The following is a 20,026-nucleotide window of genomic DNA, read 5'->3' on the forward strand; positions in this document are numbered from 1 at the left end:
TGCTCATTTCTGGAGGTGGAAATTATGTCAGCATAATTTTATCTTTGAGTAAAATGTCCTTTTAAAGTCACCAGAACTCAATCCTTTTACATAAAAATTATCCAAGGGGGGGCCTTCAACCCCCCCCATCTGCAACCTTTTCCCCACATGGCCAAATGTTTTTCCCAGAGGAAACACTGGTCCTCAGATTTAGTTCTTAGTCCTTAGATTTAGTTGTAGTGTACAGTCCACACCATAGACAGAGGAGACAGGACTGTCTGGAGCCTTTGTGAGCCAGACCAAGACCCAACTCATGACAGCAAAACGTACGGTTACCCAGAACAACACCAAGGCCTGCCAAAGACTGGGATGATGATTTCCACAGTCTTTAATAAATGTACTAGAACTGAGAGCTACTGTGATGTACAGCTTATGATCCCTCAACGTGATCATAATGCTTTGGCATTATGGGGTATTGTGTGTAGATTGCTGAGGATTTTATTTTTATTTAATACATTTTAGAATAAGGCTGTAACGTAATGAAATGTGGAAAAAGTCAAAGGGTCTGAATGCTTTCCGAAGGCATGGTATATATTTACATTCTGGACTCTATCAGTGCTCATTCTAAAATGTATAGGTTTCTTAATTCCTTATTTTTATTTATTTGATTTGCGTTTATTGTTTTGTATTGTTAGGTATTACTGCACTGTTGGAGCTAGGAACAAAAGCATTTTGCTACACCCACGATGACATCTGCAAAATATGTGTACGCGACCAATAAAATTTGATTTGATTTGTAGGCTAGCTTAACTTTCCTCGCTAGCTGACTGCTAAAGCTAACATAAATTCACTAACCTTGTGCTTCGTTTGTGATAATATGAACACCATAAAGGCAAAATATGCTGATTTCAAAGCTGACTGCTATCCAAAACTTTATTAATTCACTTATTCGGTCTCTCACGTCTCTCCCAAAGATTATATATTGCCTCAGGGAACTGACAGCCTCGTGAATGATGTTATTAGTCTCGAGGTTTTGCTCGCCTGAGGTAGAGTATCTCATTATAAGCTGTAGACCACACTATCTACCTAGAAGGTTTTCATCTGTATTTTTTGTAGCTGTCTACATACCACCACAGATTGATGCTGGCACTAAGACTGCACTCAATGAGCTGTACTCCACCATGAGCAAACAGGAAAACGCTCATCCAGAAGTGGCGCTCCTAGTGGCTGGAAACTTAAATTCGTTTTACCAAATTTCTATCAGCATGTTAAATGTGCAACCAGAGGGAAAAAAACTCGAGGCCACCTTTACTCCACACACAGAGTCGAATACAAAGCTCTCCCTCGCACTCCATTTGGCAAATCAGAATTATGGTCAATCCTCCTGATTCCTGCTTACAAGCAAAAATTAAAGCAGGAAGCACCAGTGACTAGATCAATAAAAAAGTGGTCAGATGAAGCAGATAGCATTGAGGAGTACACCACATCAGTCATTGGCTTCATAAATAAGTGCATCGATGACGTCGTCCCCAAAGTGATCGTACGTACATACCCCAACCAGAAGCCATGGATTACAGGCAACATCCACACTGAGCTAAAGGCTAGAGTTGCTGCTTTCAATGAGCGGGACTCTAACCTTATAAGAAATCCCGCTATCCCCTCCGACAAACCATCAAACAGGCAAAGCATCAATACAGGACTAAGATAGAATCGTACTACACCAGCTCCGACGCTCGTTAGATGTGGCAGGGCTTGCAAACCATTACAAACTACAAAGGGAAGCACAGCCGAGAGCTGCCCAGTGACACAAGCCTACCAGACAAGCTAAACTACTTCTATGCTCGCTTCAAGGCAAATAACACGGAAACATGCATGAGAGCACCAGCTGTTCCGAACGACTGTTTGATCACGCTCTCCGCAGCAGATGTGACTAAGACCTTTAAACAGGTCAACAGTCACAAGGATGCAGGGCCAGACGGATTACCAGGACGTGTACTGTGAGTATGTGCTGACCAACTGGCAAGTGTCTTCACTGACATTTGCAACCTCTCCCTTTCTGAGACCACCATAGTCCCTGTGTCCAAGAACACTGCTTAAATGACTACTGACCAGTAGCACTCACATCAGTAGCCATGAAGTGCTTTGAAAGGCTGGTCATGGCTTACATCAACACCATTATCCCAGAAACCCTAGACCCACGCCAATTTGCATACCGTCCTAACAGGTCCACACTGCCCTTTCCCACCTGGACAAAAGGAACACCTTTGTGAGAATCCTCCATGACGGTCCGCCTCCAGGTGGTAAGGGTAGGTAACAACACATCTGTGCTTGTAAGCACATGCTGATCCTCAACATAGGGGCCCCTTGGGGGTGCGTGCTCAGTCCCCTCCTGTACTCCCTGTTCACTCAAGACTGCACGCCCAGGCACAACTCCAACACCATCTTTAAGTTTGCTGATGACACAACAGTGGTAGGCCTGATCACCGACAACGATGAGACAGCCTATAGGGACTAGGTCAGAGACCTGGCCGTGTGGTGCCAGGACAAAAATCTCTCCCTCAACGTGATCAAGACAAAGGAGATGATTGTGGACTACAGGAAAAGGAGGACCGAGCACGCCCCCATTCTCATCGACAGGGCTGTAGTGAAGCAGGTTGAGAGCTTCAAGTTCCTTGGTGTCCACATCACCAACAAACTAATATGGTCCAAGCACACCAAGACAGTCGTGAAGAGGGCACGACAAAACCTATTCCCCCTCAGGGGACTGAAAAGATTTGGCATGGGTCCTCAGATCCTCAAAAGGTTCTACAGCTGCACCATTGAGAGCATTCTGACTGGTTGCATCACTGCCTGGTATGGCAACTGCTCGGCTTCCGACCGCAAGGCACTACAGAGGGTAGTGCATACAACCCAGTGCATCACTGGGGCCAAGCTTCCTGCCATCCAGGACCTCTATACCAGGCGGTGTCTGAGGAAGGCCCTAAAAATTGTCAAAGACTCCAGCCACCCTAGTCATAGACTGTTCTCTCTGCTACTACACGGCAAGCAGTACCAGAGAGCCAAGTCCAGTTCCAAGAAGCTTCTAAACAGATTCTACCCCCAAGCCATAAGACTCCTGAACATCTAATCAAATGGTTACCCAGACTATTTGCATTGCCCACCCCATCTTTTACGCCGCTGCTACTCTCTGTTATTATCTACACATAGTCACTTTAATAACTCTACCTACATGTACATATTACCTCAATTACCTCGACTAACCGGTGCCCCCGCACATTGACTCTGTTCCCGTACCCCCTGTATATAGTTTCGCTATTGCTATTTTACTGCTGCTCTTTAATTACTTGTTCCTTTTATTTCATATTTTTATTCATATTTTTTAAACTGTGTTGTTGGTTAGGGGCTTGTAAATAAGCATTTCACTGAAAGTTCTACACCTGTTGTATTCGGCGCATGTGACTAATAAAATTTGATTTGATTACTGGTTAAAGAGAGAGCGCACATTTTTATAAAATAAGCTACTTCTATGCAAATGTTGTTGATCAGTACAATAAAATATGTCCCAAATGGAAGGGAAACAGATTGTTTGTTATCTGTAATTACCCCCATGAAATCAGACAAAACAAGCTCAATATCTCAATGCATGCCCACACTGAATGTGGATAGCCCTAGGCTACATCTTGATTTACCCAGTTTATCAATAGAGATTTACCATTCAAATAAATGATTACCATTATGTAGTTAGATTGTTTTTACCAAAGTGAAATTGATTGTATGATTTATTTATTAATGCAAAATGTTGATCTAAAAAAATGATATTGAACTCAAAAGATGCCCAATGACACACACACACACACACACACACACACACACACACACACACACACACACACACACACACACACACACACACACACACACACACACACACACACACACACACACACACACACACACACCATTCCTTTCATGTGGTCCAGCCAGGTGTGTGACTGGCTCTGACTGTACTCCTGTAGTTCTTTGAGTGTGAGCCCTTCCTGTCTCCCGACTGACCTAACTGGACCGGACTCTAAACTTAAGTAAACTCTGTGTATCTACAGTACTGTAGTGTAGTCTCTCCCCCTAATGTGTTAGTGTTGTCACAATACCAGCATTTTGACTTCGATACCGATACCAGGTTTAGTATGTGTGTGTGTGTGTATATAAACTGCAGTGTGTGTGTGTGTGTGTGTGTGTGTATAGAAATGTCCTCTCACTGTCAACTGCGTTTATTTTCAGCAAACTTAACGTGTGTAAATATTTGTATGAACATAACAAGATTCAACAAATGAGACATAAACTGAACAAGTTCCACAGACATGTGACTAACAGAAATTGAATAATGTGTCCCTGAACAAATCATGCACAGAACGAGCAGTATGGCTGGTGGCATTGTCATGCTGGAGGGTCATGTCAGGATGAGCAGTATGGCTGGTGGCATTGTCATGCTGGAGGGTCATGTCAGGATGAGCAGTATGGCTGGTGGCATTGTCATGCTGGAGGGTCATGTCAGGATGAGCAGTATGGCTGGTGGCATTGTCATGCTGGAGGGTCATGTCAGGATGAGCAGTATGGCTGGTGGCATTGTCATGCTGGAGGGTCATGTCAGGATGAGCAGTATGGCTGGTGGCATTGTCATGCTGGAGGGTCATGTCAGGATGAGCAGTATGGCTGGTGGCATTGTCATGCTGGAGGGTCATGTCAGGATGAGCAGTATGGCTGGTGGCATTGTCATGCTGGAGGGTCATGTCAGGATGAGCAGTATGGCTGGTGGCATTGTCATGCTGGAGGGTCATGTCAGGATGAGCAGTATGGCTGGTGGCATTGTCATGCTGGAGGGTCATGTCAGGATGAGCAGTATGGCTGGTGGCATTGTCATGCTGGAGGGTCATGTCAGGATGAGCAAATTGAGCAAATTGTCAGTGAAGAGCACTTTTTGCCAGTCCTGTCTGGTCCAGCAACGTTGGGTTTGTTCCCATAGGCGACATTGTTGCCGGTGATGTCTGGTGAGGACCTGCCTTACAACAGGCCTACAAGCCCACAGCCTCTCTCAGCCTATTGCGGACAGTCTGAGCACTGATGGAGGGATTGTGCGTTCCTGGTGTAACTCGGGCAGTTGTTGTTGCCATCCTGTACCTGTCCCGCAGGTGTGATGTTCGGATGTACCGATCCTGTGCAGGTGTTGTTACACGTGGTCTGCCACTGCGAGGACGATCAGCTGTCCGTCCTGTCTCCCTGTAGCGCTGTCTTAGGCGTCTCACAGTACAGACATTGCAATTTATTGCCTTGGCCACATCTGCAGTCCTCATGCCTCCTTGCAGCATGCAGGGACCCTGGGCATCTTTCTTTTGGTGTTTTTCAGAGTCAGTAGAAAGGCCTCTTTAGTGTCCTAAGTTTTCATAACTGTGATCTTAATTGCCTACCATCTGTAAGCTGTTAGTGTCTTAACGACCGTTCCACAGGTGCATGTTCATTAATTGTTTATGGTTCATTGAACAAGCATGGGAAACAGTGTTTAAACCCTTTACAATGAAGATCTGTGAAGTTATTTGGATTTTTACGAATTATCTTTGAAAGACAGGGTCCTGAAAAAGGGACGTTTCTTTTTTTGCTGAGTTTATACACCCACACACACACACACACACACACACACACACACACACACACACACACACACACACACACACACACACACACACACACACACACACACCTGCCATCCCTTTCATGTGGTCCAGCCAGGTGTGTGTGTGTGCGTGTGTGTGTAGATGACTGGCTCTGACTGTACTCCTGTAGTCATTTGAGTGTAAGCCCTCCTTGTCTCCCGACTAACCTAACTACACAATTTGTCCTCCTGCCCTGTCATGTCCTCCCCTGTCCTGCCCCCCCCTGCCTTGCCCTGCTCTGTCCTGTCCTCCCTTGTCCTGTCTAGGGACGCAAAGGGAGGATATATTACTGGAAACTTTCTAAGTTTACCAGTAAACTACCAGAATTTTGTTATCTTTCAAGGATTTCATATAATCTATCACATGCCATCTAGTGGCCCTTATGGGTACTTCAGATTATCACAGGTGTCTGTAATTATCTCTGGTTCTCTGTGTGGCCTTATCACATGTCAATTATATGAAATAATTAAATAAGATGATTTTACAAAAACATTTTAGCTGAAGCCTGTGTGTGTCTCTGAGTGTGATTTCTGCTTATCACCCAAACAGGCCAGTTTCACACATCCTGCTTCTCTTTCCTGACCACAGTGGCTGCTAGGGACCGATATCAGCCACCATTTTGGTTCTAGGGTCAAGGTTAGGGTTTGGGTCGGAAACATTATCAGCGCTCAGAAAGGGAGGAACTTCGTGGATAGAACAGCATGTCTATTTTTGTGAGAAACAGATTTTGAATTCTGCCTCCCTTAAAGACACAGAAACACACACACACACACACACACACACACACACACACACACACACACACACACACACACACACACACACACACACACAGAGAGTTGGTGATAAACATTGGTAGGTTAATAGATGAGTTCCCTCTGTACAATGTACCGGCACTTTGAAGACTTGGTATAACAGAGGTAGACCAGTCAAGTCCTGGTAACTGAGGCAGCTGAGGCAGTTGTGACAGTCAGTGTGCACTAGACCAGAGCATGCAGTTATCAGGAGCTATTAAAATACAAGTAGTTGAAATCTGTATTACACTTAACAGAGCTTGCACTTATCAGTTGACTGTACATTTACAATATCCAATCAATTAGAGGAGTGTAAAAGTGAACCACTCACTCCAGAGGAAACCAATGGTTAGGTAGGCGAGAGTTAGGTTAATGACTGGACTGACTGGGATTCAACCCAGCTCAACCCCCCCCCCTCCCTCACCCCCTTCCTCAGCTCTCCCTCCCTCACCCCTCCTTATCAACAAACACAGGAAACAGGCCTGATGATCAGCCAGCCAGCCAAGCCATTGCACACACAGCAGCACCAAAAGCCTGATAAACACATCTGATTGGCCCTGGAGGCTGTAACATCATAAACAAGCAGGAAGTGACTGTAACCAGTGGGCTACAACAAAAACAACATCATAATGATGTTTCAGTCCCAAAACAACTGCAGATCTGAGGAACTGGATAGGTATAAGCTAAGGCTCCCTGTTGTTATGGGGAGAGAGAGTAACCACGGTTACCAACACTAGGCGATGTGGACAGCCTCACCTGGGGCTTATGCCCAAGGGTGCCATGTATATAGAGCAGTCCGATAGAAATGTGTTATCTAAAAGATATATGGTACTCAGAATAACAAATCCTATCAGCTCTATAATGTAAATTTCGATCTGCAATGTTTCTGATCTAAACATTGGTTGCAACTCACTGACTAAGACCATGCATTAAATCACAAACCTTGAGTCCACTAAGTATACATGAAGGCCTGTCTGTTTGTTACCCGGCCTTATCAAATAGATGTGTGTCTGGGCCGTATTCACCTCTCAACACTCTCTCCACAGGGACATCTGCTGAGGGAGAGACATCAAACACACACAGACAAACTGACTGCAAACAAGAGAGTCTTTAAAGAGCTGAAAAGACCCATATATATATATATATATCAGTTGAAGTCGGAAGTTTACACACACCTTAGCCAAATACATTTAAACTGAGTTTTTCACAATTCCTGACATTTAATCCCAGTAAAAATTCCCTGTCTTAGGTCAGTTAGGATCACCACTTTATTTTAAGAATGTGAAATGTCAGAATAATAGTAGAGAGAATGATTTATTTCAGCTTTTATTTCTTTCATCACATTCCCAGTGGGTCAGAAGTTTACATACACTCAATTAGGGTTTCGTAGCATTGCCTTTAAATTGTTTAACTTGGGTCAAATGTTTCGGGGAGCCTTCCACGAGCTTCCCACAATAAGTTCAGTGAATTTTGGCCCATTCCTCCTGACAGAGCTGGTGTAACTGAGTCAGGTTTGTAGGCCTCCTTGCTCGCACATGCTTATTCAGTTCTGCCCACACATTTTCTATAGGATTGAATTCAGGGCTTCGTGCTGGCCACTCCAATACCTTGACTTTGTTGTCCTTAAGCCATTTTGCCACAACTTTGGAAGTATGCTTGGGGTCATTGTCCATTTGGAAGACCAATTTGCGCATTGTCACATTCATGCAGATGAGCAGGGACCCTGGGCATTTTTCTTTTGGTGTTTTTCAGAGTCAGTAGAAAGGCCTCTTTAGTGTCCTAAGTTTTCATAACTGTGACCTTAATTGCCTACCGTCTGTAAGCTGTTAGTGTCTTAACGACCGTTCTACAGGTGCATGTTCATTAATTGTTTAGGGTTCATTGAACAAGCATGGGAAACAGTGTTTAAACCCTTTACATTGAAGATCTGTGAAGTTATTTGGATTTTTACAAATTATCTTTGAAAGACAGGGTCCTGAAAAAGGGACGTTTCTTTTTTTGCTGAGTTTACATAGGCGTACAGAGGCCCATTATCAGTAACCATCACTCCTGTGTTCTAATGGCATGTTGTGTTAGCTAATCCAAGTTTAGCATTTTAAAAGTCTAATTGATCATTAGAAAACCCTTTTGCAATTATGTTAGCACAGCTGAAAACTGTTGTCCTGATTAAAGAAGCAATAAAACTGGCCTTCTTTAGACTAGTTGAGTATCTGGTGGGTCTGAGTAGGGGTGATGGAGATGGGGGTGTGAGCAGGTGGGTCTGAGTAGGTGTGATAAGATGGGGGTGTGAGCAGGTGGGTCTGAGTAGGTGTGATAAGATGGGGGTGTGAGCAGGTGGGTCTGAGTAGGTGTGATGGAGATGGGGGTGTGAGCAGGTGGGTCTGAGTAGGTGTGATGGAGATGGGGGTGTGAGCAGGTGGGTCTGAGTAGGTGTGATGGAGATGGGAGTGTGAGCAGGTGGGTCTGAGTAGGTGTGATGGAGATGGGGGTGTGAGCAGGTGGGTCTGAGTAGGGGTGATGGAGATGGGGGTGTGAGCAGGTGGGTCTGAGTAGGTGTGATGGAGATGGGGGTGTGAGCAGGTGGGTCTGGGCAGGTGTGATGGAGATGGGGGTGTGAGCAGGTGGGTCTGAGTAGGTGTGATGGAGATGGGGGTGTGAGCAGGTGGGTCTGAGTAGGTGTGATGGAGATGGGGGTGTGAGCAGGTGGGTCTGAGTAGGTGTGATGGGTGGGGTGTGAGCAGGTGGGTCTGAGTAGGTGTGACGGAGATGGGGGTGTGAGCAGGTGGGTCTGAGTAGGTGTGATGGAGATGGGGGTGTGAGCAGGTGGGTCTGAGTAGGTGTGATGGAGATGGGGGTGTGAGCAGGTGGGTCTGAGTAGGTGTGATGGAGATGGGGGTGTGAGCAGATGGGTCTGAGTAGGGGTGATGGAGATGGGGGTGTGAGCAGGTGGGTCTGAGTAGGTGTGATGGAGATGGGGGTGTGAGCAGGTGGGTCTGAGTAGGTGTGATGGAGATGGGGTGTGAGCAGGTGGGTCTGAGTAGGTGTGATGGGGGTGTGAGCAGGTGGGTCTGGGCAGGTGTGATGGAGATGGGGTGTGAGCAGGTGGGTCTGGGCAGGTGTGATGGAGATGGGGGTGTGAGCAGGTGGGTCTGAGTAGGTGTGATGGAGATGGGGGTGTGAGCAGGTGGGTCTGGGAAGGGGTGATGTTGTGGATGTTGGTGTACATCTGTATGTTGTCTTGTGTATGTTTTGTAGTGTTAAAAAATATATGTTCGTATTTTTATATTTTATTGTTGTTGCATTGTTGAGAAGGAACCTGCAAGTAAGCATTTAATTGGACGGTGTATACCATGTGTATCCTGTAAATATGATTAATAAAACTTGAAACTGCAGTTTGAGATGGCACTGTACCCTGGCAGTGTACGATAGACATGGGATGGCACTGTACCCTAGCAGTGTACCATAGACATGGGATGGCACTGTACCCTGGCAGTACCATAGACATGGGATGGCACTGTACCCTGGCAGTACCATAGACATGGGATGGCACTATACCCTGGCAGTATACCATAGACATGGGATGGCACTGTACCCTGGCAGTATACCATAGATATGGGATGGCACTGTACTCTAGCAGTATACCATAGACATGGGATGGCACTGTACTCTAGCAGTATACCATAGACATGGGATGGCACTGTACCCTAGCAGTGTACCATAGACATGGGATGGCACTATACCCTAGCAGTATACCATAGATGGCACTGTACCCTAGCAGTGTACCATAGACGTGGGATGGCACTATACCCTAGCAGTGTACCATAGACATGGGATGGCACTATACCCTAGCAGTATACCATAGACATGGGATGGCACTGTACCCTGGCAGTATACCATAGACATGGGATGGCATTGTACCCTAGCAGTGTACCATAGACATGGGATGGCACTGTACCCTGGCAGTACCATAGACATGGGATGGCACTATACCCTAGCAGTGTACCATAGACATGGGATGGCACTGTACCCTAGCAGTGTACCATAGACATGGGATGGCACTGTACCCTGGCAGTGTACCATAGACATGGGATGGCACTATACCCTAGCAGTGTACCATAGGCATGGGATGGCACTATACCCTAGCAGTATACCATAGACATGGGATGGCACTATACCCTAGCAGTGTACCATAGACATGGGATGGCACTATACCCTAGCAGTGTACCATAGACATGGGATGGCACTATACCCTAGCAGTATACCATAGATGGCACTGTACCCTGGCAGTATACCATAGACATGGGATGGCACTGTACCCTGGCAGTATACCATAGACATGGGATGGCACTGTACCCTGGCAGTATACCATATACAAGGGATGGCACTGTACCCTGGCAGTGTACCATAGACATGGGATGGCACTGTACCCTGGCAGTATACCGTAGACATGGGATGGCCTTCCCTGTGGCTCAGCTGGTAGAGCATGGTGTTTGCAACGCCAGCATGGTGTGTGCAACGCCAGGGTTGTGGGTTCGATTCCCACGGGGGGCCAGTACAAAAAAATGCATGAAATGAAATGAAATGTATGCATTCACTACTGTAAGTCGCTCTGGATAAGAGCGTCTGCCAAATGACTAAAATTTAAAAAAATTTAAAATGGCATTGTAACCTAGCAGTATACCGTCGACATGCTCCTCACAGACAATTACTACAGCAAAAAAGACACACACACAGGGGTGATAAAAAGGTCCAGACACAAACAGACATCAACTGACATGCTGGAACAAATTTGGGTCAGAAGGATTCAGTGTCAACTCTCATTTCAATCTCTCTGTTCTCCTTTGAGTCAGACAGACAACAGACAGCTAGGCTTCAGCCACCTCAGACAGACAACAGGACATAGACATGGAAACTACACAACCATTCACCATACAGATCCTTAAGAGCTGCACCTAAACTCAGAGGAAAAAACACTCAACTTGAAAGACTGAATCCTAACTTCAGATATAAAAAAAATATTACTTGTTAAACAAAATCTATTTTCCGGAGCAACTATATTAGTATTAGTGACAAGCACTTGATAATAACTCAAATCTCCCCGCTGCATCCCCTTTGTGTAGCCGTAATCCTCCCATGCCTCTTGCGGCCAGTGGCTGTTGTGCCCTTGGGCTGAACAGTATAATTCCCTTCTCCTGGCTGCATGCCGAAGCACCTCTCACTCACATGGCTCTCCGTCACGTGATCAGGTCTTTCTCACAGGCTACAAGTGAAAACAGACACATCGAGGACGCAACTGCACGCATCCTTATCCAAATTTGAGTCGCATATTGAAGATATTGGAAGAACTGTGCACATTTACTTTTCGTTAGCCAACAAGATCAGTAGGCCTAATGAACAGCAAAAGCAATAGCCTATGTCAATCTACTATCCCCATAGTACAAAAGTTGACCTTTTCTATTCTGTGCTAGAAATAAATATTACAAACATGGTCTGGGAAACTTGTGGGATGCGATAGATCCCAAATTGATATAACCACTAGCATAAAATACGTTTTGTAGTGATTCCGATGTTGTTGATGTAAAGAATATTTGTTGGTCCGTGGTTTGTAATGAGGAGCAAACAGATGCTGCATTACTTATTCCAATTGCTAATAAGCATGCACCCATTAAGAAAATGACTATAAAGACGGTTAAATCCTTGTGGATTGAGGAGGAATTGAAAAATTGTCTGGTTGAGAGGGATGAGGCAAAAGGAATGGCAAATAAGTCTGGCTGCACAACCGATTAGCAAACGCATTGCAAATTGAGAAATCATATGACTACACTGAATTAAAAATAATAAGAAACTACACTATGAAACAAAGATAAATTACATAAGAATGATAATAAAAAAACTTTGGAGCATGGGAAAAAAGGCAACCTCAGCTCCATCATTCATGGAATCAGATGGCTCATTCATCACAAAACCAACTGATATTGCCAACTACTTGAATGATTTTTCAGTGGCAAGATAAGCAAACGTAGGCATGACATGCCAGCAACAAACGCTGACACTAAACATCCAAGTACTGTGCCAGTCAAGAGTTCGGACACTCATTAAAGGGTTTTTCTTTATTTTCTACATTGTAAAATTATAGTGAAGACATCAAAACTATGAAATAACACATAGGGAATCGTGTACTAACCAAATAAGTGTTAACTTCCCTGGGCTAGGTCCCACCCTAGTGGGACCGTGTGGCGCAAAATACAAATACCTCAAAAATGATATAACTTCAATTTCTCAAACATATGACTATTTTACACCATTTTAAAGACAAGACTCTCGTTAATCTAACCACATTGTCCGATTTCAAAAAGGCTTTACAGCGAAAGCAAAACATTAGATTATGTCAGGAGAGTACCCTGCCAAAAATAATCACACAGCCATTTTCAAAGCAAGCATATATGTCACAAAAACCAAAACCACAGCTAAATGCAGCACTAACCTTTGATGATCTTCACCAGATGACACTCCTAGGACATTATGTTATACAATACATGCATGTTTTGTTCAATCAAGTTCATATTTATATCAAAAACCAGCTTTTTACATTAGCATGTGATGTTCAGAACTAGCATACCCACCGAAAACTTCCGGTGAATTTACTAAATTACTCATGATAAACGTTCACAAAATACATAACAATTATAGATACAGAAGTCCTTTATGCAATCGCGGTGTCAGATTTTAAAATAGCTTTTCGGCGAAAGCACATTTTGCAATATTCTGAGTACATAGCCCGGCCATCACGGCTAGCTATTTTGACACCCACCAAGTTTGGGACAACCTAAACTCAGAATTACTATTAGAAAAATTTGATTACCTTTGCTGTTCTTCGTCAGAATGCACTCCCAGGACTTCTACTTCAACAACAAATGCTGTTTTGGTTCCAAATAATCCATAGTTATATTCAAATAGCTCCGTTTTGTTAGTGCGTTCAGGTCACTATCCGAAGGGTGACGCGCGAGCGCATTTCGTGACAAAAAAATTCAAAATATTCCATTACCGTACTTAGAAGCATGTCAAACGCTGTTTAAAATCTATTTTTATGCTAGTGATAATATTCCAACCGGGCAACGTTGTATTCATTCAAAGGCTGAAAGGCTGAAAGAAAAAAATGGAGAATTCTCATGAACGCGCATCTCCAGTGTCACTGTCCCCAGGCTGACCACTCACAAATTCTCCTGCTGTTCTTCGCCCAGAGACAGCAGACACCCCATTACACTTTCTGGTGGCTTCTGAGAGCCAATGGGAGCCTTATAAAGTGTCACGTAACAGCACAGATGCTGTATTTTCGATAGAGATGCAACAGAAGGACAACAAATTGTCAGACAGGGCACTTCCTGTATGGAATCTTCTCAGGTTTTGGCCTGCCATATGAGTTCTGTTATACTCACAGACACCATTCAAACAGTTTTAGAAACTGTAGAGTGTTTTCTATCCAAATGTACTAATAATATGCATATTCTCATTTCTGGGCAGGAGTAGTAACCAGATTAAATCGGGTACGTTTTTTATCCGGCCGTGCAAATACTGCCCCCTAGCCCCAACAGGTTAAACAAATCAAAATATATTTTAGAATCTTCAAAGTAGCTTTCCTTTGCATTGATGACAGCTTTGCACGCTCTTGACATTCTCTCAACCAGCTTCACCTGGAATGCTTTTTCCAACAGTCTTGAAGAAGTTCCCACATATGCTGAGCACTTGTTGGTTGCTTTTCCTTCACTCTGCGGTCCAACTCATACCAAACCATCTCAATTGGGTTGAGGTTGGGTGATTGAACAAATTAACTTATCCTCTGCAGCAGAAGTAAATCTGGGTCTTCCTTTCCTGTGGCGGTCCTCGTGAGGATCAGTTTCATCATAGCGCTTGATGGTTTTTGCAACTGCACTTGAAGAAACTTTCAAAGTTTTGGACATTTTCCGGACTGACTGACCTTCATGTCTTAAATTAATGATGGACTGTCATTTCTCTTTGCTTATTTCAGCTGTTCTTGCCATAATATGGACTTGGTATTTTACCAAATAGCGCTATCTTCTGTATACCACCCCTACCTTGTCACAACACAACTGATTGGCTCAAAAGCATTAAGTAGGAAAGAAATTCCGCAAATTAACTTTTAACAAGGCACACCTGTTAATTGAAATGCATTCCAGGTGACTACCTCATGAAGCTGGATGAGAGAATGCCAAGAGTGTGCAAAGCTGTCATCAAGGCAAAGGGTGGCTACTTTGAAGAATCTCAAATATAAAATATATTTTGATTTGTTTAAAAAATGTTTGATTACTACATGATTCCATATGTGTTATTTCATAGTTTTGATGTCTCCACTATTATTCTACAATGTAGAAAACAGTAAAAATAAAGAAAAACCCCGGAATGAGTAGGTGTGTACAAACTTTTGACAGGTACTGTATATCTGACCAAATTATGAAAGACAACAAGATTGTGGGGCTGTTTTGTTAGATTTCAGTGTGGCTTCTGACATTATGGATCATAGTCTGCTGCTGGAAAAACGTATGTGTTATGGCTTTACACCCCCTGCTATATTGTGGATAAAGAGTTACCTGTCTAACAGAACACAGAGGGTGTTCTTTAATGGAAGCCTCTCCATAATCCAGGTAGAATCAGGAATCCCCCAGGGCAGCTGTCTAGGCCCCTTACTTTTATCAATCTTTAGCGACATGCCACCGTTTTACAACAGGTGTAGAGCCTAACTGGCAAACATATACAGCGTGTGAGTTTCAAGTTGGAGAAGATAATTTTCACCATAAAAATAAACCTTTATAATAAAAGCATTGCGTGCATAATAGCATTTGTGGTCACTTTTGAGAATGGTGTTTTCCTGCTAATTGAACATTTGCGCTTATAGCTTATTGCTGTGTGCGCATTGCTGTGCTTATACTGTGAAGAAATAGAGCAATAGTTGATCAACATTTTAAGCTAAATGTTCTCATCTGTGGCGTCAGGCTCATTGCTTAAAACAGTATTTTTTTATTTAGTATTTATCATGGATCCACCTTACTCTTCCTGGGGTCGAGCAACATTAAGGCAATTACTGTTTATAAATGTAAGCAAGGTTTGAAATGATGTTTTAGTCAAATATTATTTCTGTCCGGGCTTCTTGCAGTCAATTTGCAGTCTACAAATTATTTGTAGTTATGTTCCGGCCCCCTGACCATCGAGCTAAATCTAGTTGATGATCCCTGCTGTAGAGCATGTTAATAGCCTGTGCATTACTTTCCAACAGTGAGTTTAACGATAAACATAGTGTGTGTGTGCGTGCCTGTATGTATGGTGTGTGCGCACCTCCAAATTCCACTCACCATGGAAGAAGCTCTTGACTTTGACGTATCCCACGCTGAGCCGCAGGGCAGACAATTTGTCCAACCTACCCCTGACCTCTGGGGAGAAGGGCAGCAGGCTGGTCAGCCGGTCCAGCTCCCCGTTCAGACGGTCCCGGTGACGTTTTGAAGGGTTGGTCTTTACCACACTGTCACCTGGAGCATGCTTCAGACTGGGGACAGGAGAGGAGGGGAGAGGGGGGGAATTAGTAATCTACTGAACAGAGCTGAACTGCAGCTGATGGTCAGAGGCTTTAGCTCAGAGGGTTAACAGGCTGGGGACAGACCAGAGAGGACAAGGGGAGGTTAGGAATCTACTGAACACAGCTGAACTGCAGCTGATGGTCAGATACTTTAGCTCAGAGGGTTAACAGGCTGGGGACAGACCAGAGAGGACAAGGGAAGGTTAGGAATCTACTGAACACAGACTTTGGACTACTAGAGTATATGAATGTCAGTAGCAAGCTAACACAGTCTTGTGGTGAACAGACAACCCAGGTTCAAAACCAGTCAGTCACCTGTCAGTCACATTGGAGCCATGACACAAATTCTGTCAGGTGATGCTTATCAGCTGCTGGGGTCATTCCGGAGAGGAGGTGGTCAAAGGAAGTGAAGTGTAATAGATTGGATACCTGGTCAGTCACACTTACAGTACCAGTCAAAAGTTTGGGCACACCGACTCATTCAAGGGTTTTTCTTTATTTTTACTATTTTTGACATTGTAGAATAATAGTGAAGACATCAAAACTATGAAATAACACATGTAGTAACCAAAAAAGTTAAACAAATCAAAATATATTTTATATTTCAGATTCTTCAAAGTAGCCACCCTTTGCCTTGATGACAGCTTTGCACACTCTTGGCATTCTCTCAACCAGCTTCACCTGAAATGCTTTTCCAACAGTCTTGAAGGAGTTCCCACAAATACTAAGCACTTTTTGGCTGCTTTTCCTTCACTCTGCGGTCCAAGCCATACCAAACCATCTCAAATGGGTTGAGATCGGGTGATTGTGGAGGCCAGGTCATCTGATGCAACACTCCATCACTCTCCTTCTTGGTCAAATAGCCCTTACACAGCCTGGAGGTGTGTTGGGTCATTGTCCTGTTGAAAAACAAATTATAGTCCCACTAAGTGCAAACCAGATGGGATGGCGTATTGCTGCAGAATGCTGTCGTAGTCATGCTGGTTAAGTGTGCCTTGAATAAAAAAATAAATCACAGAATGTATCACCAGCAAAGCAACCCCACACCATCACACCTCCATGCTTCACGGTGGGAACCACACATGCAGGGATAATCCGTTCACCTACTCTGTGTCTCAAACAGACATGGCAGTTGGAACCAAAAATCTGACATTTGGACTCATCAGGCCAAAGGACAGATTTCCAGGTCTAATGTTCATTGCTCGTGTTTCTTGGCCCAAGCAAGTCAACTTTTCTTATTGGTGTCCTTCAGTAGTGGTTTCTTTGCATTAATTCGACCATGAAGGCCTGATTCACACAGTCCACTCTGAACAGTTGATGTTAAGTTGTGTCTGTTACTTGAACTCTGAGAATAATTTATTTGGGCTGCAATTTCTGAGGCTGGTAACTCTAATGAACTTGTCCTCTGCAGCAGAGATAACGCTGGGTCTTCCTTTCCTGTGGCGGTCCTCATGAGAGCCAGTTTCATCCTAGCGCTTGATGGTTTTTGCGACTGCACTTGAAGAAACTTTCAAAGTTCTTGAAATTTCCCGGATTGACTGACCTTCATGTCTTAAAGTAATGATGGACTGTCGTTCTCTTTGCTTATTTGAGCTGTTCTTGCCATAATATGGATTTGGTCTTTTACCAAATAGGGCTATCTTCTGTATACCACCCCGACCTTGTCACAACACAACTGATTGGCTCAAAAGCATTAAGAAGGAAAGAAATTCAACAAATTAACTTTTAACAAGGCATATCTGTTAATTGAAATGCATTCCAGGTGACTACCTTATGAAGGTGGTTGAGAGAATGTCAAGAGTGTGCAAAGCTGTCATCAAGGCAAAGGGTGGATACTTTGAAGAAAATATATTTTGATTTGTTTGATTATTCTACAATGTAGAAAATAGTACAAATAAAGAAAAACCCTTGAATGAGTAGGTGTGTCCAAACTTTTGAATGGTACTGTATGTAATCTGTCCTGAAATGCCCTGCCCCTGTAGTCAACAGATGGCTGAGAATAAGAAGCTGTTTCAGGTCAATTTCTCAACACCAGTTCCATGAATAGACAACAAAGACTCGCTTCTATAAGCATATCAGGACATGTAAAATGAACACAGAAACAGATGTTGGGAAACAGAGTCCATTCTTCATGACAGGTCTGGTTGTCACACCTGCTCCCGCTCCACTGTCACCATCATTACGCGCATCAGCGCAATATTGGACTCACCTGGACTCCTTCACTTTGTTGATTGCCCCTCTTTATCTGTCTGTTCCTCAGTTTGTTCCCAGTGTCAACATTGATGTTATTTTTCCCCTGTCCATGCGCTGTCCGTGTTCTGTTTCATGTCCGTTGTTTATTAAATGTTCACTCCCTGTACTTGCTTCTCGTCTCCCAGCGTCTGTCTTTACACTGGTAATTATCTGGCTATTGCTGTCACTTACAATATGTTTTCAGGGACTTGAAAGAGATAAGCCCCTTTAGACTATAAAATTGAGGGAGAGGAGAGAAAAGGACTTTCCATTATAGAGATGCAGCCTGTGTGATGTCTAATCCAGAGGCCATCCTGCAGTCTGCAGCCCCAGGCAGCATAGCTAAGGACAAACAGGATTTCTGTTCCACTGCTGCTGCCCCAGAGGACAGAGTGACTGGCTGGCTCCTCTATACCTCGGGGACGAGGGGAGGAGGCATGGTTACTGAACCCATGGTCTGTCCTTTGGGAAACACATGGACCTCACACTCCGGTTGGTTCTGAATTACAGGATGACTTATTTCAGCATAGCATTTCACGATCGTTAACCAGTGATGCCTTCTAGAGTCCCAATTAAGGTCAATTTCAAAGACATCTGACAGGACCAATACAATTTCAAGAGGGGGAAAGTACGCAAAAAATATTTGCTTCACCTTTTATGTAACTAGGCAAGTCAGTTAAGAACACATTTTTATTTACAATGACGGCCTACCCTGGCCAACGCGGGGTAAATTGTGCACCACCCTATGGGACTGCTAATCACGGCCGGCTGTGATACAGCCTGGAATCGAACCAGGGTGTCTGTAGTGACGCCTCAAGCATTGAGATGCAGTGCCTTAGACAAGGGCACTGAGAGAGAGAGAGAGAGAGAGAGAGAGAGAGAGAGAGAGAGAGAGAGAGAGAGAGGAGGACACATAGAGACAGAGAGAGAGAGAGAGAGAGAGAGACATAGAGAGAGAGACACAGAGAGAAAGAGAGAGAGAGAGACAGAGACAGAGAGAGACAGAGAGAGAGAGAGAGAGAGAGAGAGAGAGAGAGAGAGCGCGACAGAGAGAGAGAGAAAGAGAGAGCGACAGAGAGAGAGACACAGAGAGAGAGAGAGAGAGAGAGAGAGAGAGAGAGAGAGAGAGAGAGAGAGAGAGAGAGAGACAGAGAGAGACAGAGAGAGAGAGACAGACAGAGAGAGAGACAGACAGAGAGAGAGACACAGAGAGAAAGAGAGACAGACAGAGAGAGAGACACAGAGAGAGACACAGAGAGAGAGAGACAGAGAGAGAGAGATAGAGACAGAGAGAGACACACACAGAGAGAGAGAGACAAAGAGAGAGACAGAGAGAGAGAGAAACAGAGAGACAGAGAGAGAGAAACAGAGAGAGAGACAGAGAGAGACACAGAGAGAGAGAGACAGAGAGAGAGAGATAGAGACAGAGAGAGACACACACAGAGAGAGAGAGACAAAGAGAGAGACAGAGAGAGAGAGAAACAGAGAGACAGAGAGAGAGAAACAGAGAGAGAGACAGAGAGAGAGAGAGACAGAGAGAGAGAGAGAGAGAGAGAGAGAGAGAGAGAGAGAGAGAGAGAGAGAGAGAGACACAGAGAGAGAGAGAGAGACACAGACAGAGAGAGAAACAGAGAGAGAGAGAGAAATGAAATGATGAACTCTATACAGTTTTTCAATAACTCACAATACCAAAACAATAAAGATGGTGTCAATTCGGCTACTCAAAACAT

General features: G+C 44.1%; 1 protein-coding gene across 1 annotated transcript in view; it reads right to left on the minus strand.

Annotated features, from left to right (window-relative positions):
- LOC106568332 (aryl hydrocarbon receptor) overlaps window positions 1-20,026 on the minus strand; it is a 51,948-nt gene that overhangs the window by 24,611 nt on the left and 7,311 nt on the right. Inside the window, exon 2 of the mRNA XM_014138588.2 lies at window positions 15,844-16,034. Within this exon, the coding sequence (XP_013994063.2) occupies window positions 15,844-16,034 (191 nt within the window). The remainder of the gene's footprint in view (window positions 1-15,843; window positions 16,035-20,026) is intronic.

The sequence above is a fragment of the Salmo salar genome, chromosome ssa13 (genome assembly GCF_905237065.1).
Source record: "Salmo salar chromosome ssa13, Ssal_v3.1, whole genome shotgun sequence".
NCBI classification, from domain to species: Eukaryota; Metazoa; Chordata; class Actinopteri; order Salmoniformes; family Salmonidae; genus Salmo; species Salmo salar.